This window comes from Pleurodeles waltl, chromosome 4_2 (genome assembly GCF_031143425.1).
Source record: "Pleurodeles waltl isolate 20211129_DDA chromosome 4_2, aPleWal1.hap1.20221129, whole genome shotgun sequence".
NCBI classification, from domain to species: domain Eukaryota; kingdom Metazoa; phylum Chordata; class Amphibia; order Caudata; family Salamandridae; genus Pleurodeles; species Pleurodeles waltl.
Window position 1 is genome coordinate 200,109,124 of NC_090443.1, and position 23,708 is coordinate 200,132,831.

The 23,708-nt window shown below is 45.2% G+C and overlaps 1 protein-coding gene across 2 annotated transcripts in view; it reads right to left on the bottom strand.

The window, feature by feature from the left end:
• The window catches only part of GORAB (golgin, RAB6 interacting), a 79,320-nt gene that overhangs the window by 25,628 nt on the left and 29,984 nt on the right, over nucleotides 1-23,708 (bottom strand). For both annotated transcript variants that reach the window (XM_069231082.1, XM_069231081.1), the window contains exon 3: nucleotides 7,214-7,559. In XM_069231082.1, coding sequence (XP_069087183.1) covers nucleotides 7,214-7,559 — 346 coding nt within the window. The remainder of the gene's footprint in view (nucleotides 1-7,213; nucleotides 7,560-23,708) is intronic.

A 23,708-nucleotide genomic window follows, 5' to 3' on the forward strand; every position in this document is an offset into this window, starting at 1 on the left:
CATTTTAAAGATACAAATAAAATCTACTTTTATAGATTGAAGCTGTATTTTTATTGTGTTTGTGTTTTACTTCTTTACTGTTTTGTGATTTTTAAATGCTTTACACACTAGTCTTCTAAGTTATGCCTTGTCGCTCTTTGCCAAGCTACCAACGGTTGAGCTGGGATTAATTTATTGAGACCTAATTGAACCTAGTGGGTGTTAGTGCCTATTGCTAAGTGTAGGTACTAACCTGCCCTTACCAATAATCCAATTTCCAACAATGGTTAATGATCTGCTAGGGCCTTGTACTTGTTTTGGTCTTAAAAAGCATGGTTTCATAGAAAGTGGAGCTAAATGACAAAACACTGCTAGTACTATAACACTGGGGCACAGAAACAAAGTTCTAACCACTAAAGGAGCATTATTGGTTTCTAACAGAAAAGATGTTTGCACTGAAAAAGATTACGTGAAAATATTGATGCTTTGAGGCTTTAATTATAATAGCTGAAATGGCTGCAAATTCGCCATGTAGTTTTTTATGACCGTATATTTCCTTTGACAGGCAGACAGCATTGTTAATTACTTACAAGTCAGTGTCCTTTCTTCTTTGTGCCAAGGAGGAAGGACATTTTAATAATGTCGAAAAGACAAAGCAGAATGTCAGTAAAGAATAGTATTCATAAAAAACATGAAACAGGAGTTACCAGAGTTCCATGCAGAATATGTTCAGTTTAATAAACCCATAATAACCAAAATTACTAATCCTTATATGTATGGATACAAGCGTCTGCAAAATTGTATAAAAATAATCCAAGCAATACCAGTGGCGATCTGCGCTTTTATTGCGAACTGATAGGGAAAAGGCTCAAATTATATCCTTGCAGAGCCAAGGGTTATTATGTTAATCTACAAAATATTACATGAAATAGCTATTGTTCTCCTCTAGAAATTCTCAAAGTACTGTCGTAGATTATAACTGACAGAGATCATGTGGCTTGAAAGCCCAAGAAAATAGGGAAAAAAGAATTACATTTAGATACAGACTAAGCCAATAAATCACAAACTTTGTGCCTAAAGGGAGTGGTCCATGCAATAAATGTGTGAGGCCTTTAAACAAAGAACTTCAAAATACAAATCAATATGAAGTCTATTTCAACATTCAATGTTTGAATGACCGATGCATCATCCTATTTTTATAAGATAAAAAAATGCAATTGCATTCCTCACACAGGGAACTGTTTCCGGGGGAAATCATACCTTGTATTTTCTAGATCCTTCACAAATCACATGGTTCCATTAGTTGATGAATACTAAATAGTGAAGAAAATTCATTTATTTCCATTTTGTCTTCAATTCACAGTTCCTATAACCAAATACCGCCCCAAAACAACCAGAACTTTAATTCCATGAGGTTTGTTTTTCCCAGTTTAACCACAGATTAAGCCATTAAAGTGCTATATTTCAGTAAAATGCTTATTGTAAGCATATCACAGTGTGTCTATGTTTAAATGATAGGGCAAAGAGTCTTACGGCACTCTATGTTTAAGAGTTTTGTTTGGAAAGATTAATACAGATACTTGTAGTTGGAAATGGGACATCAAAAACATTTTACTAATATGTCATATGGGTCTCTAAACCAGGGGTCTCCAACATTTTCCATAATAAGATCTAATTGTGTTCACTGAAAATCATCCTGAGCTACTAATACTATTGGTTTTGGAATAGCTATCACATCAGACAAGGTTATATTAGTGGCATTGTAGGCAAGATTACCAGCATTAATCACCTAGGGCATCATGTAAACTTGCCTGCAGTAATATAAAGAAAGGCTTTATCTGTTTGGAATGCCTCTACATAGGTAATACATAACAGCCATAGCTGCAATGCCCATGGCACCAAGTATTAGTAACAGGTCTCCCCAATGCCACATAATTTAAAAACACATTTTGGAAATTAAACCGTTTTTCTCTAAACATTAGCTTAAGAGGGCTGAAATTAAATAAGTCAGTCTAAAATACACACATCAATTTTGGTGTACATATATTAATGAAACTAAGCAAAATCTTCTAAAGTTGCAGGCTTGGCTGCACAAAGGAGAGCTATTTGCAGGTAGATGGTGAGCTACCAGTAGCTCACAAGCTACTCTTTGGAGAACCCTCTCAAAACTCTCAGCTCTAACATATATCTAAACTAAATGAGAACAAATCTAAACTAAATCAGTTTTGCCCCATGCTATCACTTAATAAAAGCTCAATCTTAACCAACAGCAGAAGCTCGCTAGTTAGACTTCGTTTGACTTTAAAAACCAAACATTATTTGACCATGCAGTGTCTGGAAAGAACCTCTAGATTTCTACAGTTTGTTCCAATTAGAGCTTACACAGGGACAAGTAACTGCTTGTGATAGGAAACTAGGAGCATCTCATCTCACCAGTGGATTATCAGACTTGTTTCATCCTGTCTGACTTCTATTCGAAATCCAGAGCAGACTATCACAATGCCATGCAGAAAAAGAAGTATTCGCAAAGTCAATGGATTTCGCCTTTTGGAACTTGTTGTTTTGGCCAACTGTTTTTAGTGACGCTGTGCAACATGGCTACATAGGAAACCATTAAAATGGTGCTACAACATGGCCTCTGCAGCTGTGCCCTTTTGTAGTCGCGTGCACCATGCTGTTTTTCCGTTTTTATTCACTGATCCAAGTAAAATTGGTAAAGGGAAAAAAAATAAAGAGGGTGGGGCAGAGTTTTTTTTTTTTTTTTTTTAAGTTGGTGGGGAAGCAAAAAGGGGAGTTGGGGGTGTGGAAGTAAAATGGAGACAGTAGGTGGGGGATAAGCATCCCAAAGGGCAGGATCGGAAGCAACACTGAGGACGGTGGGGAAATTATGTAACATGAGTGAGAGGGAGCAGTGTGGAGAGCAATGGGAACAGAAGTCAAGAGAGTACATATGGTGTGGGGAGTAGCACACAAATGAAAAAGAAATGCAGATGATAAGGACAGAAAGACGAGCATAACAGGGGGTAGAGGGGGAGAATCGCATTTGAGACATCACCATGGAGTGCAGAGAAGAGGCAAAAGAAGTACAAGAGGGAGACAGTTGTAAAACACATTAACTCAGATGGAGCGCTAAAGCAAACAGAATCAAGTATTAGCAAATACAACAGGTCTTGCCTATTGGGGAGCCATTTGCTTTGCGTTGAGTGGAATACAGTGGCGTAGGGTTGAGTGGCGTAGGGTTGAGTGGCATAGGGCAGAGTGGAGTGGCATAGGGTGAAGTAGAGTGGTGTGGCATAGAGTGAAGCAGTACAGTGTAGTGCCAGAGAGTGGAGTGGTGTAGTGTAGCATGGAGTGGCTTATAACAGAGTAGAGTGGCACAGAGTAGAAAAAAGTACTGTAATGTGGCATAGACTATCAAGAAACGTGTACAGTGGTGTAGAGAAGAGTGGAGTATCAGAGTGCAGTGGTGTAAAGCGAAGAAGCACAGTGGAGGAGTGGTGTAGACCAAAGTGGAGTACCACAGAGTGGAGCAGCAGACTGGAGTGGCGTAGAGTGGAGTAGAGTGCCATAGAGTGGCTTAGCATAGAGTGGTGGTAAAGTAAAGTGAAATGGAGTAGAGTGGCATGGTGTAGAGCAGACTGTCATGGAGTGAAGTAGCAAAGTGGCGTGGAGAGGAGTGGAGAAGAATAGAGTGGTGTTGAGTACTGTAGTGTGGTATGGCGCAGAGTAGCTCACAGTACAGTGGAGTAGATACAGTGGCGTGGAGTGGTACTGTGTGAAGTGGAGTGCCATGGAGTGATGTAGAGTAGAGTGGCACAGAGTGGATCTACGTAGAGTGGAGTGGCATAGAGCTGAGTGGAATGAAGGGATCGGCATACAGTGGTGTGGTGTGGCCTGGACTGGTGTAGATGGGAGTGGCACAGAGTTTTGTAGGGTTACGTAGAGTAAAGCAGAGTGGCAAAGAGTAGAGTGACAATGAGTGGAGAGGCATACAGTGGAGTGGCATACACTGCTGGCGTGGAGTAGAGTGGCATACAGTGGAAGGTGAATAGTAGAGAAGTGTAGAGTCGAGCAGCACAGAGTACAGTAGTGCAGTTAAAGGTATAAGTAACTAAAGCATCAATAGGAACGGCAGATAGGGTGACAGTAACATAAATGAGAAGTTGCACACCAGTGTTGAAAGTAGGAAAGCACACTGCAAGTCAATGAATAATACTGAACGCTTATACAGTAAAAAAAAAATGATGAGGAAGAACACATGAACCTAGTTCATGCTCCAGAGAGGGGTTTATAAAAGAAAAGAAAGGAAGCCTACAGAGTTAAGCAATCAAAAGATTGCAAATGAATGACCACAAAACAACTAATAGTATGCTGTGGGCTGGTTGTAAGGCCACTGAACTGTAAACAATGGGGCAGATGTATCAAACATTTTTGCGATCGCAAAAAAATCCATTTTGGTATGTAACAAGTCCACTTTGCGATTCAGTAACTTGTTACCGAATCACAAATTGGATTTGCGACTAGATACCGATTTGGTATTAGGAAGGGGCGTGTCAAGGGTGTCCCTCCCCAATACCGAATCTCAGAGGTATGTATGATTGTTTTGTGACTGTGAATGCGGTCGCAAAACGATCTCAGTTACCACCTACTTCAAGTAGGTGGTAACCCATTCGCAATGGGGAAGGCGTCCCCTTCCCCTTTGTGACTGCATGCGAAAACGTTTTTTAAGAGCAGGCAGTGGTCCCACAGACCACTGCCTACTCTTAAAAAATGAAAAGAAAACTTTTCAATTTACATTATTAAACACATCCCTTTTTCCTTTAAGGAAAACAGGCTGCATTTAAAAAATATTTAAAAAAAAAAAAAAAAAAAAGATTCCTTTATTGAAAAGCAATCACAGACATTGTGGTCTGCTCAGCCCAGCAGGCCACCATCCCTGTGATTGTAGCCATTCGGAATGGCTTTCAAATTGCAACCTACCTCATGAATACTGATGGAGGTAGGTCCATTTGCGAGTCTTTGCGAATTGCAGTATGAAACTCCTGGAGTTTCATACATTCCAATAGCGATTACTTAATTGCAATGCGCAAAAAATCACAATTAGGTAATCGCTATTATTGAAACATTTTAATTTCCATAGAATAGGCAGGCATGTCGATAGAGAGCTATTGCCGACGTGTAAATATTTATAATCTTTTATATGACTTAGCTTTAAAAGATACCTAGATGCATAGTTTCAGGCAAGAACAACTTACTTGACAGTAAATAAATGCAAACATAGGCCACAACATTCAATGAAAACAATAAGGCCTCAAAAATCATAAACATGTTACCAGACATGAGGGTCTAGTGAATTGAGTAATCTACTCAACCTAACCGTTTCAAAGTGTACGATCCTATACAAATATTTGCATTCAGAGTTACCTTTTTCTTCATTGCCACACACAAAAGCACATTCAAATATGTGAGTTCAGCCTGTTTGCTGTACAAAAAAACGATTTTGTTTGATTAAAGTGACTAAACTTTTGCTCCATCTATCCTAACAATGTAGCCTACATATAAGGTGCACACGACCCCTAACTTAACTCTTAATTCACTAACAGCATTGTTATCCAGGCACGGCAGGAATGTTGCTCAGTTCATGTTTAAAAACTCTCATTTTTAATAAGTTTACTACTAAAGCATGATGTGCTACTGCACGGTTATTTACAGACCGCACACTGTCCACTGAAATGGCCATACGTTTTCCCTTAGACGTGCAGTCCTATTTATAAAACTACATAGCAAACAAACTGTAGTGTGTGGAAATCAGGGTTCAGCAAATGATTGTCACTTGCACATCACCAAGTAAAGTGTTACCAGAAGGGGCCAATAGGTCCTAAGAATAGCTCACCCTGACAAAATAAGACTCTCCACAGTAAGTGAGCAAGTACATATTCTGAGTGCCATGTTGAGTGAAAAGGTGGTGGTTAGGGCTGGGTGCTGAGGAGGGGGTGTGGGTGGTGGTAGGGTGTTGATGGTGAGGTTGGTAGCAGTAAAGGTGGTGGTTGGGATGGGAGTGGTTAGGGTTGAGGCGTGATGGTGGTGATATGATAAGGTGGGGTAGTTAGAGTAAGTTGGGGGTATGATTAGGGTAAGGTGGGGATATGGTAAGGGTGAGGTAGTGGTGGTAAGAATAGGATAGGATGGTGGTGATTATTAGCGTGGCAGGCAGGGTGGAGGAAGAGTGGATTAAGGGTTAGGATTGTAGACTGATTAGGGTGGTGGGGTTAGAGTGGTTCTTAGGGTGGTTGTGCTGTTGAAGGCAGCTGTGGTTGTTACAGTATGGTAGGGATAGCTAAGTAAGAGTGGTTTTGGATGGTGACAGTTATGGTGGTGGTGGTGGTTAGGGTGGTAGCAGTAGCAGTAGGCTGGTTAGGATTGTGATGAAGGTGCTGGTAGGGTGGTGGCGGTCATAGGGTTAGGGTGGTAGGGTTATTTATGTGGAAGTGGAGGTAGGGCGATCTGCTGGTGATAGTAGGGTGGAGATAATAGGGTGTAGGTAGGGTAAGTAAACAAAATGACTCACAAGTGACAGCTGATTGAAGCCATACATAACAAGTAAGGAACTGTGGGGATGAATAGGTTAAATAATACAATTTAAAGAGTAACCATTGAGTCCTTTTTTCATAGCATTGGATGGTAAAGAGGTTAGGTTGATGAAATGTAAACACTGGGCAGGTCTCTGTGGCTACATGTGTATTGTACAATGCTGATTTGGTACCTCCTGCGCTTTTGGGTCTTCCAGAGTACTTCTCAACGCCTGTGTTCTGATTACATATCAAGCAGCTGAGCCTTTTGGGTAGTACCATAATGTCTGAAGCAATGGGAAACTTAGTATCTGTTAATTTGGTACACCAGAAGAAAGAGTTATATTTCTGTCTGGCATCTTAAAAACACAGGAAAGAATGATATGGTTTTCAGAAAGTAACTGTAAAAAGTATTATAAATAATAGGGGGACGAGGAAGCGGTTGTCTGTAGAACCTCAATCATAAATTGATCTTCACTGAAACACAGAATTTAAGCATGCCAGTCCTTACTGGTTCTCAAATGCTTATTCGCAATTTGCATCTCCCCTTAGTGCCCAACTAATTAAAAGTGCTTAATTGAACCAAATCAGAACAACGAAAAACAACAACTATTCTCTCAATGTGCTTAAAGTATTATTGTACTTAATATAATAGACTTACTAACAATTCCAATTCTCCTTTGCTATCAGTCTTAGAGTGTTGCTCCAAATCAAAGTATTTCATCACATGCTCTGTTTCCGCACTGTTCTGGTGAGAATCGTGAACCACTTTAGGCTGGTGAACTCCTGGACTTGTAGTCTGCTGGTGTGCTACTGTTGGCTGTTGATTTGCCTTTGGATTAGACGGGACAGGATTCGGCCGAGGTGTGCTTAGTTGCTCTTCAGGAAGGGCCATGGTTTGGCCATCGGCATGGCCTGCTTTCTGGATCTGCTGCTGGAGAACTTTTTCACGCTGCAACTGCTGTCGACTTTTGTTTGTCGACGGTGGCCGCCGGTGACTTTCTGATGGTTCTATATACATTTAAATAGAAAATACACATTTTAAATTATAAAAAGAAAAAAAGACTCTTTTCTCCCTGCAGGAAAATATGGTTTACAAAAATATAAGGCATGAGATAGCCTCCCTGACATATGTGTTCGGTTTACTTACGTATGATGACGGCATTTGAAGATTTCAGCGTGCTTATGTGTGGCATTTCAATGTGACACGTTATCACAAGCAGAACAAAGCATACGTGTCATCAATTACCATATATCACACCCTTTAAGTGTTTTGCAAAGTCACTAATCTATTTCTCTGAATGCAAAGAGGTCTTGGCTAAAAGCCAAGACTGGCCATAGCTGCCAAATAAAGGATACTACCAGTGGGCAGCTTCATCTTGTGCTTTCTACTTCCCTCACAGTTATTGATCATTTTCCCAAAACGTATTATAGGTTTTTTATTTACAAATTTTGGTGGGAATTGGAAGACAAAGTATTACAGCAGGGTGTGCTCTATTTAATTCACTGGCATTATTTCAGTCGCTGTTCCAATTTTAAAAAAAATCACATATAGCACTGTGCACCACAACCCTTTGAAATGTGCACCATCACCAACTGTGTAGAGTTTGTTAGTGGTCCGGTGGCGAGAGCTAGGGTTGTAGCTTCACTTGTATGTACCACACACAGCTGACAAGACAGCAAGATTCTGGAAAGGACTAAGAAGAGGTTGTGAGAAAATGGCAAACTAGGTAACCCTGCAGAGATTTCTATAGACCCAGGGACAGGAAGTTAGCTTTAGTTGTCATGCATAAAATAGCATATACCGAAATGTGGAGAGAAGTAAAGAAATGTTATGAAAAATAAGTCCTTCTGTTCAGAAAGGTAGTCAGAGTTTTGATAGGCAGGAGAGCCGTGGGCCCGTAAAAGACTTTGTAAATGGTGTTAATCGAGGAGACTAAGTTTTTATGCTTGGTTGCAATATCCGGCAACAAATCTATTTTTCTCCATGACGTCCCACAGTGGTCTGTGATGCTCTTCAGGTGTGGCAATGCTATGTAAAATGGGGGTTAGTAGGGGAGATTGCAGTGTAGGATGGCTAGTGAGTTTCCTAAAAGGAGTTTGTGCTCTTACAGAATAGACCACTGCATTCAGACCGTTGAGCTATTTTTGTTAGATTTTACCCAAGATGCATAGGCCTATTTATAACAAATAATAGCAAATAAAAGGAGCACATCCTGGCAGGGTTAACGCAGCCTTTTATTTTCTCCATGACAACAAAGTCCGTGAGCAGAATATTCTAATAATGACTTGAAATAATTAGTGTTGAGTCTGCAAGAAACAGACCAAAGTGATGGCAGTGCAGTATTTTCCATTCTGACATTTTGGTAAAAAACAAGATATTTTGTTGGGACAGGTATGTTCCTTTCATGGTCCACGTGTGTCTCTCCTGTCCCAAGTGCCCAACTACATGTATATATGGTGTCTTGGCTTTTTATGTTGGCCCTAGCCTCACGACCAACTAAGTATGTGTGCAAAGGTCTAGGCCTGTCACTGACCACAGGAGTTCACACAAGACTAAGCATATTTGATTTATATCACCTAATTACTGCACCTGTGCCAGATAGACGCTACTCCCGATTACTCAGGATAACCTACAACGAGGGAGAATACCAGGGGAGAGAGGGAAAACGGTGGGAGTGCCTCCAAGAGATAGCATCCTGAAACACACATGTAGTGTAGTGTGTAGTAATTGGTACAGCGGAGTGATTATAGTATGTTTTTCTTACAAAGATAAGCACTCAGCTTGACAGCAACTTTTCGGTGTCTTTAGGTAGATTGTTAAGTGCTGTCACTGCTTGCCATTGTTACCCTGAGGGTCAAGTGTAGAACAGATGTACTTGGCCAAGGTTAGATAGCTATATTTGAATGGGTCTCGGCACATTAGCAGCAAGTTACCTCAACCACCATGGCAGAGGCCTAGTAGCTCCTGCTTGGCCCTGTGGCCCTCTGAACAGGGACTGACAACAGAGTTGTCAAACAAGCTGTATTTTAATCCTGCAATGGCAGCACTACCGTATACGTCATAGCTGGAGCACAGACGCTCCAACAAGAGACAGTCATGAATGTACCTTCGGAGCTGTATATAGAAGTGTAATGGCCTGTGCTACTTGCCCAGCCAAAGCAGTGAATACATTCAATGAGGGGCCCTGAGAAAGCATAGAAGCCTGAAAGGGACAGATATTTCATAACAGTCTTCGACAAAACACTACCTTTGCAATAATTGCATGTGTAGAAACATGATAGAGCATATGGTGTGGACAACATCCTCATAAATCTTGTCAGAATCTGAGGTACAGTCTCACAGCACCAAAAAGATCCAACTGTTACCTTAGAGGGTGCGTCAGGGACTCTACTTTTATTTCACACCTGAAGACCTTGGCCGCCAGACAAAGAGAGTTAAGCAGCAGGATGAAGTTGAGATAGATTGGAGATTCACTCATCAGAGGGTTGTTGCTAAGAACCGGATAAATAAGGAAGAGAACTAAGTGGGACAATTCCTAAAATCAGACAAGATAAGTCACCCATGAGTACCAAAAAGTACTGCGTACCTCGAGAGAAGTCTCAGTAAAAAGGCCAGAAACAGAAAAGGCACTGTCAAGTGGTTGAACAAGCAGCACCCACCCTAGCAAAATCTGCTGGTGCAATGGTCCATTAAGTGGTGCTTGTGGATAGGGGCAGGGGCAGAGTCCCTTCAAAGTTTTGGCTTTGGGCAATCGCCAAGTCTGCCCAAGTCTTAAAATGATTTTGCAGTCGGGTCAAGGCTGAACTTGTGGTCTGGATCATCCCTAAATGACAAAAAAAGATTATGAATCATCAAAATATTTGGGATATAAGTTACGCAACAAACAATGTAAGAACACGATAAAGACTCTAAAATGTAGAAAGAATTTATTTAATATATGGAAGTGTTTCAGTTCAGGAGGGTGTCATGCTTTATCACTGGGCAGCTCCACGTTGGACCGGCGCTGTAATTCCCAACGGGCCCCACTGGAGGATCTTTGCCGGAGATCTTTTCTGGCTGCCAATGTGAATGGTGAGGTGCTGGAGAGGTGTGGTGTTATGAGAGTGAGTAGATTGGTGCAGGAAATATAAATAAAAAACGTCTGTGGGAGGTCCAATATCAGTTTATTGTGTAGAAGGCCCGGTTATGATTAAAAGCAACAGATGATCCTTCTGACTCAGACAGGAAACTTGTTGACCATATTCCATTCATACACCTATTTAATGTCCCGCTTGGATCATGGCAATTCTTCAGGACCTGGAACCTAACCTACTCCCAGGGGAGTGGTGTTTAATGGATATTCCTATGTAATCCACCCCTTGCAAAATAAGTGTGTAGTGTCTACCTGTTCAGTACATAGCTGACCTCCAAAGAAGCAAAGATAAAATCAAATGAGGAAATTCTCTCATAGAAAGCACAAAAACACAGCAGTGAAATACAGCAGAGAAATCCTCATGCAGTGCAGTCATGAAAACAGCAGCAGCTGGTACATTAACAAAGCTAAATCTGTCTTATCAACTTGATTACTTAAAAAGTACAATTGAGTGGCAGCGGGGACGCCCCTTGTGCATCTCTCCTAAAAAGTTTGAAAGGGAAGGTAATGAAAGTGAAACAAAGTAAACCATCCAGAATGCCTCCGCACGCCTCGTGCTGGACACCCCCGCCACTGCCACATCATAGACCACCTGAAAAACCTGCACTGGCTCCCAGTAAACAAGAGAATCAGCTTCAAACTCCTCACCCACACTCACAAAGCACTGCACAACACTGGACCAGAATACCTCAACAAACGACTCTCCTTCTACACCCCGACCCAGCATCTCAGCTCCACTGATCTCGCCTTCGCAACCATCCCACGCATCCTCAGAACTACAACCGGCGGTTGATCATTTTCACACCTCGCCGCCAAAACGGGGAACACTCTTCCCATCCACCTGCACCAGACCAAAGACCTCCTTACCTTCAGGAAACTTCTCAAGACGTGGCTGTTCGAGCAGTAGCAGCACTTCCCCCCCACCTTCTCCCCCTCCCCTCCTCAGCGCCTTAAGACCCTCACGGGTGAGTAGTGCGCTTTACAAATCCCTGATTGGTTGATTGAACCATGCTCAAGGCGTAATGAATCTAAAAAGGCAGTCATTCTCAAAGCCGGTCCCACAAGGAAAGATACTCACTTGAGTACCATAGAGCATCTTGCCAAAGACATACTGTGTCCTTCACCCTCGCTGCAGTGAAGGCAGGAACCAGTGGTACGCTTTTAAAGCCTGTTCCATTGCCTTAACTGGAACAGCTGAGACTCGTGAACACTTGGGCTTCTAAGAAGTCTAGGCTGGAGCTCGTGTCTAAAGTATGGCTGCGATCTTGAGACTAGATTCAGCTGTGAACCTTTCTTTGTTTCTAAAAGGCAAGTCTAAACACTATCAAGGCTAATGGGCAATCCGGCAGCCACCATGGAAAGGGGATTCATTACACATCAATGGTACGCGTCATGTCCCAATGCGAATCTGACAATCAGACATTGGCATACTGGTACACCCATATAATTCCCTTGAGGAACACAGGGTATTGGGGTTCAAGGAGATCCCTAGGGGCTGCAGCATTTCTTTTGCCACCCATACGGAGCTCTGACAATTCTTACACAGGCCAGCCACTGCAGCCTGAGTGAAATAACGTCCATGTTATTTCACAGCCATTTTACACTGCACATAAGTAACTTATAAGTCACCTATATGTCTAACCTTCACCTGGTGAAGGTTGGGTGCAAAGTTACTTAGTGTGTGGGCACCCTGGCACTAGCCAAGGTGCCCCCACATCGTTCAGGGCAAATTCCCCAGACTTTGTGAGTGCGGGGACACCATTACACGTGTGCACTGTACATAGGTTACTACCTAGGTACAGCGTCACAATGGTAACTCCGAACATGGCCATGTAACATGTCTAAGATCATGGAATTGTCACCCCAATACCATTCTGGTATTGGGGGGACAATTCCATGACCCCCCCTCGGGTCTCTATCACAGAACCCGGGTATTGCCAAACTGCCTTTCCGGGGTTTCTACTGCAGCTGCTGCCAACCCCTCAGACAGGTTTCTGCCCTCCTGGGGTCCAGGCAGCCCTGGTCCAGGAAAGCAGAACAAAGGATTTCCTCTGAGAGAAGGTGTTACACCCTCTCCCTTTGGAAATAGGTGTGAAGGCCTGGGGAGGAGTAGCCTCCCCCAGCCTCTGGGAATGCTTTGATGGGCACAGATGGTGCCCATCTCTGCATAAGCCAGTCTACACCGGTTCAGGGATCCCCCAGCCCTGCTCTGGTGCGAAACTGGACAAAGGAAAGGGGAGTGACCACTCCCCTGACCAGTACCTCCCAGGGGAGATGCCCAGAGCTCCTCCAGTGTGTCCCTGACCTCTGCCATCTTGGTACAGAGATGTTGGGGGCACACTAGACTGCTCTGAGTGGCCAGTGCCAGCAGGTGACGTCAGAGACTCCTTCTGATAGGCCCTTACCTGTCTTGGTAGCCAATCCTCCTGTCTTGGTAGCCAAACCTCTTTTTCTGGCTATTTAGGGTCTCTGCTTTGGGGAATTCTTCGGATAACGAATGCAAGAGCTCACCAGAGTTCCTCTGCATCTCCCTCTTCACCTTCTACCAAGGATCGACCGCTGACTGCTCCAGGACGCCTGCAAAACCGCAACGAAGTAGCAAGACGACTACCAGCAACATTGTAGCGCCTAATCCTGCCGGCATTCTCGACTGTTTCCAGGTGGTGCATGCTCTGGGGGTAGCCTGCCTTCACCCTGCACCAGAAGCTCAGAAGAAATCTCCCGTGGGTCGACGGAATCTTCCCCCTGCTAATGCAGGCACCAAAAGACTGCATCACCGGTCCTCTGGGTCTCCTCTCATCCTGACGAGCGTGGTCCCTGGAACACAGTAACTCTATCCAAGTGACTCCCACAGTCCAGTGACTCTTCAGTCCCAAGTTTGGTGGAGGTAAGTCCTTGCCTCCCCACGCTAGACTGCAAAGCTGTGTACTGCGTGATTTGCAGCTGCTCCGGCTCCTGTGCACTCTTCCAGGATTTCCTTCGTGCACAGCCTAGCCTGGGTCCCCAGCACTCCGTCCTGCAGTGCACAACCTTCTGAGTTGTCCTCCGACGTTGTGGGACCCCCTTTTGTAATTTCACGTGGACTCCGTTTCACTCTTCTTCTAAGTGCCTGTCGGGGTACTTCTGCAGGTGCTGCCTGCATCTGTGAGGGCTCTCTGAGTTGCTGAGTGCCCCCTCCGTCTCCTCCTCCAAAAGGCGACAACCTGGTCGTTCCTGGTCCTCAGCAGCACCCAAAAACCTCTACCGGGACCCTTGCAGCTAGCAAGGCTTGTTTGCGGTATTTCTGCGTGGGAACACCTCTGCAAGCTTCATCGCGACGTGGGAAACTGTCTTCCAAAGGAGAAGTTCCTAGTCCTCTTCTTTCTTGCAGAACTCCAAGCTTCTTCCATCCGGAGGCAGCTTCCTTGCACCTTCATCCGGGGTTTCCTGGGCTCCTGCCCCGCCCTGGACACTGTTGCGACTATTTGACTTGGTCCCCTTGCCTTGCAGGTCCGGAAATCCGTTGTCCGTGCATTGCTGGTGTTTGTTGTTCTTGCAGAATCCCCCTATCACGACTATTGTGCTCTCTTGGGGTAGTAGGTGTACTTTACTCCTACTTTTCAGGGTCTTGGGTTGGGGTATCTTGGACACCCTGACTGTTTTCTTACAGTCCTAGCGACCCTCTACAAGCTCACATAGATCTGGGGTCCATTTGTGATTCCCATTCCACTTTTGGAGTATATGGTTTGTGTTGCCCCTATACCTACGTACTCCTATTGCAACCTATTGTAATTCTACACTGTTTGCATTACTTTTCTTGCTCTTACTTACCTGATTTTGGTTTGTGTACATATAACTTGTGTATATTACTTACCTTCTTACTGAGGGTACTCACTGAGATACTTGTGGCATATTGTCATAAAAATAAAGTACCTTTATTTTTTGTAACTCTGTGTATTGTGTTTTCTTATGATATTGTGCATACGATATAAGTGGTATAGTAGGAGCTTTGCATGTCTCCTAGGTCAGCCTAAGCTGCATTGCCATAGCTACCTTCTATCAGTCTAAGCTGCTAGAAACACCTCTTCTCTACTAATAAGGGATAACTGGACTTGGCACAAGGTGTAAGTACCTTTGGTACCCACTACAAGCCAGGCCATCCTCCTACAAGACTGGTTTGGGTTGGCAAGGGGCAGATTGTTTTTGATTGGTGTTAGGCAGATTAGAGAGGAGCAGATTGTTTGGGATTGAAGTGGGGCATATTGTTTTGGATTGGAGTGGGACAGATTGCTTTGTATTGGGACAGATTGGAGTGTGGCATATTGGATTGGGGCAGATTGTTTTGGAGTGGAGCCAACTGAAGTAAGGTAGATTGTTTTGGACTGGAGTGAGGCAGATGGTTTTGGTTCAGAGTGGGGCAGATTGGAGTGGACAAGATTGTTTTTGACTGGAGCGGGTCAGACTGGAGTGAGGCAGATAGTTTTGAAATGGGACAGACTGGAGTGTGGCAGATTGGATTGGGGCAGATCGTTTTGAATTGGGACAGACTGGAGTGTGGCAGATTGGATTGGGGCAGATAGTTTTGAATTGGGACAGACTGGAGTGTGGCAGATTGGATTGGGGCAGATAGTTTTGAATTGGGACAGACTGGAGTGTGGAAGATTGGATTGGGGCAGATAGTTTTGGAGTGGAGCAGACTGAAGTAGGACAGACTGTTTTGGACTGGATTGGGGCAGATCGTTTTGGAGTGGGGCAGACTGTTTTGGACTGGAGTGGGGCAGACTGTTTTGGACTGGAGTGGGGCAGACTGTTTTGGACTGGAGTGGGGCAGACTGTTTTGGACTGGAGTGGGGCAGACTGTTTTGGACTGGAGTGGGGCAGACTGTTTTGGACTGGAGTGGGGCAGACTGTTTTGGACTGGAGTGGGGCAGACTGTTTTGGACTGGAGTGGGGCAGACTGTTTTGGAATGGAGTGGGGCAGACTGTTTTGGAATGGAGTGGGGCAGACTGTTTTGGAATGGAGTGGGGCAGACTGTTTTGGAATGGAGTGGGGCAGACTGTTTTGGAATGGAGTGGGGCAGACTGTTTTGGAATGGAGTGGGGCAGATTGGACTGGGGAGATTGTTTTGCTTGGGTGCGAGGCAGATTGGAGTGGGGCAGACTGTTTAGGATTTGAATGGGGTAGACTGGAGAGGGGCAGAATGTTTTGGAATGGAGTGGGGCACAGTGTTTTGGATTGTAGTAGGCATGTTGTTTTGGATTGCAGTGGGACAGATTGTTTCGGATTGGGGCAAACTGTGTTGGATTGGAGTGGGGCAGATTGACTTGGATTGGCGTGGCAGAGACTGAGTGGGGCAGATTGTTTGGGATTGGATTTGGGCAGATTGGTTTGGACTGGAGTGGGACAGATTGTTTTGGATTGGAGTGGGGCAGTGTGCCTGAAGCAGGGCTGATTGGAACGGGGCAGATTGTTTTGGATTGGAGTGGGCCAGACTGGGGAGGGGCAGGTTGGTTTGGATTTGGAGCGGGCAGGTTGTTTTGGATTGGAGTGGGACAGACTGGGGTTGGTAAGATTGTTTTGGATTAGAGTAGGGCAGATTGTTTTGGAGCAGGGTTGATTGGAATAAGGCAGATTGTTTTGGAATGGAGTCGGCCAGATTGGATTGGGGCAGGTTGTTTTAGAGTGGGACAGACTGTTTTGGATCAGAGTGGGGAAGACTGCTTTGGATCAGAGTTGGGCAGACAGCTTTGGATTGGTGTAGACAGATTGTTTTGGACTAGAGTGGGGCAGATTGTTTTTGGATTAGAGTAGGGCAGATTGTTTGGAGCAGGGCTGATTGGAACGAGGCATATTGTTTTGGATTGGAGTGGGTCAGATTGGATTGGAGCAGGTTGTTTTGGAGTGGGGCAGATTATTTTGAATTCAAGTGGGGCAGATTGGAGTGGGACAGATGGGGCAGACTGGAGTGAGGTGGGTTGGAAGGACTGGAGTGTGGTGGATTGGGGCGAGTGGTTTAGATTGGAGTGAGGTGGACTTGATCGAAGTGGGGTGGACTGGATTGGTCTGGGGGTCAACTGGAGCGAGTGGGGTGCATTCGTGTGGGGTGAGGTAGGATGGTTTGGCATAAATTGGAATGGACGGATTGGACTGGAGTGTGGTGGGTCGAATGAGATGTACTGCACGATTATCTGTTAAATCATACTTTTGGAAATTACTCTTAAGAAAGAAACAAAGTCACTTTGCAGTATTTCGAACAAGACAATAGTCATCTTTTGAGAACAGCGCCCACCAGCAACAACAAAAAAAAAGCATGAGTGCAAAGGCAGAAAAGAAGTCTTGGCAAAATCAAAGAAAAGAGTTAACTAAAGAAAATAAAACAATTTTGTTTGTCCTGTTGGGCAGGTTTTTGCCAGTCATACGCCTTCTGTTTGCTGGGCTCTGGAAGTTGAAAATAAGTACCTTAATCACATCAGGAACAGCGGACGGGCAATGATTAAGATTAATCAATCAGTGCGTGGTCCCTGATCCACAGACTGGAGCAGAAATGATGCCTGGCCTGCAGTGAAAAATTACGAGATTTTAAAGAAGAGTGCCAGGCAAGCCAACAGACGGTAAGCAACAGACAGGCTACAAGCCCTTCTTTGTTTAATAACAGAGTCTCACAAGTGAGACGCATGCGCTAGTGCATGCTTTCGCAGTCTCAACCCTAAAAAGGTGCACAAGGAAGGCAGGACACCATATGTTAATATCACAAGCTTTCTCAGATTTTACATAGTTATTAAACATAATTGAAGTGCAACAAAAAAGTATGGGTACTGTGATCCTGAGTCATTAAGCGTGGAGATGATGAAAAGGCATGGCTAAAAAAAAAAAAAATATATATATATATATATATATATATATATATAAATAAATACATATATATATATATATATATATATATATATATATATATATATATATATATAGCCCGACAAAATCATTCGTTTCATGTTTAGCTGTCTGCCCCTCCCTCGGTCTCAAAGCACAAGAAGATACTTCCTTCCTCCTAAACCGAGGCAATCTACTGTCCAAAGAAATGGTAAAATTACAGACAAATGCCTCATTTGAAACAGCAATCATAGACAACGGACCTTAGGGCTTGTTGGGACGACAAAATCTTTTGCACAGTAAGAGATCTATACCCCTGCCCTAAGTGCCCAACAGTGTTGCTGTCTGGATTCCTAATGCTGATTTTTATCACAGGCGAACATGGATTATGCATGTCCACCATGACACAGGCCTGACTTACGGATTGTGGCATTGTTGAAACGGGGTGAGGTGCCTACAGAGCTGCCCCAGTAGTGGCAGAAGTCTACTGCTTTGATCAGGAGTTAAGAAGCACAAGCGTGGTTGTGCAAGCATACCGTGAAGTGATCAGTAATAGTGAACAGGTCCTTTTTAACCTGTGTCACTGGAGTGAGGCCAGAGACTCACCTACCTTTTTAAAAGCTCAGCTGATGTTTGTTTAAATCACCCCTATTTCGCAAGAAATACACTGCACAAAAGGTTAAGTGGGATACAGCGCACACATGCTAAATGTATATGCTGGCACCAGGTGCAGAAGTGCCTGCACTGGTACATTACATGGAGGACCTTGGGTTCTATTTTGACCTGCGTAGTAGGAATCCACCCCCTGCAAGACACATCGGTATATTGCTGCATTCTGGGTGGGACATGCACTGCAGGAAGGCCAAGCTAGGCTCTCTGTGCATTTCTAAGGGCTCTTTGATTCCTTAACTTATCACGAGGAAGTGGTCTGGACACATTTCAGGAAGAGGCAGACGGGGCAGATAAAGGAATCAAAGAGTAGGGCTAAGGACCCAGGATTAACCTTTTGATGCACATATCACTGCGGCTGACATCCAAATGTAGACACTAGTCACTCCCATGAATGGTGTTGTGGGTTTATCAGCTTCGGGGTCCTGCTTGCTGTGACAGACATCCTTCAGGATGAAGAAGAAAGGGGAAGGAAGAAGAAGAAAGGAGGAAGAAAAAAGTGGAAAGATGTCCATTTCAAAGAAACAGAACTCCAACATAAAACTCCAAAGCCCAAGACACTAAATTACATTTTGTGTTTAGAAAAGGATTATAAGCAGGGAAGTCTGAGACCCTAAAACTTTATCTGATGGGCAGAAAGACGGACTGCATGAGGAGGAGATGTTCTGCAAGACCTCTGCCTGTGACCAGGACTAGGGGCCCAAGTCTGCAAGTCTCCCTGCTGTCTGTGGGTACATCACTGAGGGAAACCAAGACCACCTGCCCTGGACCCTGGAGCACCAGCACCTTCCTGCTCGCCAAGACTAGTGTGCCCGTGAGGAAGAGGAGAGCATTGGAGGGAGCGTGGTAAAGACGGGAGCACCGACATGAGGACTCCCTGTGTGAGGAATCTGCTCCTCCACAGATCGGGCAATAACACTTGTGCCAGACTGATTCAACAACCTTGTATGCCAGGAGGGCTGCTGTGGACTGAACTAAGGATTGTGGTCGGAGACACCTATTCCCACATTGATCAAGCAGTAGTTGGTGTGCCGAATTACTTCGGCAACCTCATATGCCAGGAGGGGACGCCGTAGATGGAAACGTCAGTTCAGAATGACCAGACTTGTAAATGCCAGGGTAGGGACCTTGTGTATCAGAAAAGGTCACCAGAAGATCTGAGGTTAAGGGTCTGGGCTGTCACCTGATAGCTTGCTGTGACCAAGGTGGGACCAGCCAACATTCCGTGGACTGCACCGAAGGAGGCTCAAGGATCAACAGGACACCACTTGTGTCCCGTGGGACCAAGGAGCTCACCGCCACCCCTTCACAGTGAGAAGAGACTTCTTACCGCATGACTGCTCTGAGCAGGAGCAACCCCGATCGTCTGGACCAGATGACAGCGTGGCTAGAGGTTGAGAGCCTGCACCTGCCAGGTGTTGCCACAGGTGACCGCATGCAAACTGACTTTGCCGATCCGGAGCAGGACTGAGCTGCACTGCTGAAATTCCATACCATCACAGCAGATAAGCGAATAACTGTTTTTTTAGGCCCTGGTGGACATAACGCCATTGGTGCTGCAAATCCATATGCTCTAGTAACTAAACTTATGAACAGAGTCCGAGGGGAGAAGTTGCGCATACAGCCTAAAAGTTTACATTCCATGGATGGAGACACCAGTAAATTGGGATTAACATCAAACCCCTTTGCACTAGAGCTGGGAGGATAGGGAGTGGCCTGACAATTACTAGAGTCCCCACCTCCAGGGGGACTGTGACATAGATGTTCAATGTTGATTACCTTTGTATGTGTAGAATTAGAATTAAGATCTTCTTCTTATATAAAATCAAGTATTTGACTGGCCATGTATTTATTGCCAGCACTGCTCGTACGTTGAGTTATGAGTCATGTTCACCCATCTGAATCTTCGCTTCGGCTAAAGGAAGCTTGACTACTTGACCTACGCTACCCAACTAAGATTCAGGTTGAGAAGAGAGCGCTTGGCTCAGTTGAACACGATCCATAGTAGGACATGCTTTGAGACAATTGGAGTAAAAGGCCTCAACCACCTTGGTTGCGCCATGTAACTACTGCTTGCCCCGTGGCCTTATGAATGGGGTTATGACGACTGGCGATAAGCAGTGGGATGCCTAACGTTTAGGAGCCAAAATACATAGAGGTGTGTGAGAAAGTAGACTCTTTCTAGCCTTGTTACCCCCACTTTTGGCCTGTTTGTGAGTGTATGTCAGGGTGTTTTCACTGTCTCACTGGGATCCTGCTAGCCAGGGCCCAGTGCTCATAGTGAAAACCCTATGTTTCAGTATGTTTGTTATGTGTCACTGGGACCCTGCTAGTCAGGACCCCAGTGCTCATAAGTTTGTGGCCTATATGTATGTGTTCCCTGTGTGGTGCCTAACTGTCTCACTGAGGCTCTGCTAACCAGAACCTCAGTGGTTATGCTCTCTCATTTCTTTCCAAATTGTCACTAACAGGCTAGTGACTATTTTTACCAATTTACATTGGCTTACTGGAACACCCTTATAATTCCCTAGTATATGGTACTGAGGTACCCAGGGTATTGGGGTTCCAGGAGATCCCTATGGGCTGCAGCATTTCTTTTGCCACCCATAGGGAGCTCTGACAATTCTTACACAGGCCTGCCACTGCAGCCTGAGTGAAATAACGTCCACGTTATTTCACAGCCATTTTACACTGCACTTAAGTAACTTATAAGTCACCTATATGTCTAACCTTTACCTGGTAAAGGTTAGGTGCAAAGTTACTTAGTGTGAGGGCACCCTGGCACTAGCCAAGGTGCCCCCACATTGTTCAGGGCCAATTCCCCGGACTTTGTGAGTGCGGGGACACCATTACACGCGTGCACTACATATAGGTCACTACCTATATGTAGCTTCACAATGGTAACTCCGAATATGGCCATGTAACATGTCTATGATCATGGAATTGCCCCCTCTATGCCATCCTGGCATAGTTGGCACAATCCCATGATCCCAGTGGTCTGTAGCACAGACCCTGGTACTGCCAAACTGCCTTTCCTGGGGTTTTCACTGCAGCTGCTGCTGCTGCCAACCCCTCAGACAGGTTTCTGCCCCCCTGGGGTCAAGCCAGGCTTGTCCCAGGATGGCAGAACAAAGGACTTCCTCTGAGAGAGGGTGTTACACCCTCTCCCTTTGGAAAATGGTGTGAAGGCAGGGGAGGAGTAGCCTCCCCCAGCCTCTGGAAATGCTTTCATGGGCACTTTTGGTGCCCATTTCTGCATAAGCCAGTCTACACCGGTTCAGGGACCCCTTAGCCCTGCTCTGGCGCGAAACTGGACAAAGGAAAGGGGAGTGACCACTCCCCTGACCTGCACCTCCCCTGGGAGGTGTCCAGAGCTCCTCCAGTGTGCTCCAGACCTCTGCCATCTTGGAAACAGAGGTGCTGCTGGCACACTGGACTGCTCTGAGTGGCCAGTGCCACCAGGTGACGTCAGAGACTCCTTCTGATAGGCTCCTTCAGGTGTAGCTAGCCTATCCTCTCTCCTAAGTAGCCAAACCCTCTTTTCTGGCTATTTAGGGTCTCTGTCTCTGGGGAAACTTTAGATAAAGAATGCAAGAGCTCATCCGAGTTCCTCTGCATCTCTCTCTTCACCTTCTGCCAAGGAATCGACTGCTGACCGCGCTGGAAGCCTGCAACACTGCAACAAAGTAGCAAAGACGACTACTGCAACTCTGTAACGCTGATCCTGCCGCCTTCTCGACTGTTTTCCTGGTGGTGCATGCTGTGGGGGTAGTCTGCCTCCTCTCTGCACTAGAAGCTCTGAAGAAATCTCCCGTGGGTCGACGGAATCTTCCCCCTGCAACCTGCAGGCACCAAAAAGCTGCATTACTGGTCCCTTGGGTCTCCTCTCAGCACGACGAGCGAGGTCCCTCGAATCCAGCAACTCTGTCCAAGTGACTCCCACAGTCCAGTGACTCTTCAGTCCAAGTTTGGTGGAGGTAAGTCCTTGCCTCACCTCGCTAGACTGCATTGCTGGGAACCGCAACTTTTGCAGCTACTCCGGCCTCCGTGCACTTCCGGCGGAAATCCTTTGTGCACAGTCCAGCCTGGGTCCACGGCACTCTAACCTGCATTGCACGACCTCCTAAGTTGTTCTCCGGCGACGTGGGACTTCTTTGTGCGACTTCGGGTGAGCACCGTTTCACGCATCCTCGTAGTGCCTGTTTCTGGCACTTCTCCGGGTGCTACCTGCTGCTGAGAGGGCTCCTTGTCTTGCTCGACGTCCCCTCTCTCTCCTGGTCCAATTTGCGACCTCCTGGTCCCTCCAGGGCCACAGCAGCATCCAAAAACGCTAACCGCACGATTTGCAGCTAGCAAGGCTTGTTGGCGTTCTTTCGGCAGGAAAACACTTCTGCACGACTCTACAAGGCGAGAGGGATCTGTCCACCAAAGGGGAAGTCTCTAGCCCTTTTCGTTCCTGCAGAAACCTCAGCTTCTTCTGTCCAGTAGAAGCTTCTTTGCACCCGCAGCTGGCATTTCCTGGGCATCTGCCCATCTCCGACCTGCTTGTGACTTTTGGACTTGGTCCCCTTGTTCCACAGGTACCCTAGATTGGAAATCCACAGTTGTTGCATTGTTGGTTTGTGTCTTTCCTGCATTATTCCTCTAACACAACTTCTTTGTCCTTAGGGGAACTTTAGTGCACTTTGCACTCACTTTTCAGGGTCTTGGGGAGGGTTATTTTTCTAACTCTCACTATTTTCTAATAGTCCCAGCGACCCTCTACAAGGTCACATAGGTTTGGGGTCCATTCGTGGTTCGCATTCCACTTTTGGAGTATATGGTTTGTGTTGCCCCTATCCCTATGTTTCCCCATTGCATCCTATTGTAACTATACATTGTTTGCACTGTTTTCTAAGACTATACTGCATATTTTTGCTATTGTGTATATATATCTTGTGTATATTTCCTATCCTCTCACTGAGGGTACACTCTGAGATACTTTGGCATATTGTCATAAAAATAAAGTACCTTTATTTTTAGTATAACTGTGTATTGTGTTTTCTTATGATATTGTGCATATGACACTAAGTGGTACTGTAGTAGCTTCACACGTCTCCTAGTTCAGCCTAAGCTGCTCTGCTAAGCTACCATTATCTATCAGCCTAAGCTGCTAGACACCCTATACACTAATAAGGGATAACTGGGCCTGGTGCAAGGTGCAAGTACCTCTTGGTACTCACTACAAGCCAGTCCAGCCTCCTACAAGGTGGCATTTCCAGATTGCATCAGTGCTGCAATACGTCCAGTTTTTTTTTTTCTCTTCAACACACAAAGTCGGAAGTCCTAGGCAATGGAGAACACAGAAGGACTTCAAAAGAAAGCCCAGGAATGGGTCAACAAAGGGGTGGTCAGGAAGCACTATGTTGAATGGGAGGATGCTCTAGCTTACAGTGAGCCTGAGTAGCAGAGTGTGTACGGAGAGGTGTTGGAATGGTTTACCAACCTCTTCTCGCTGACTCCAGG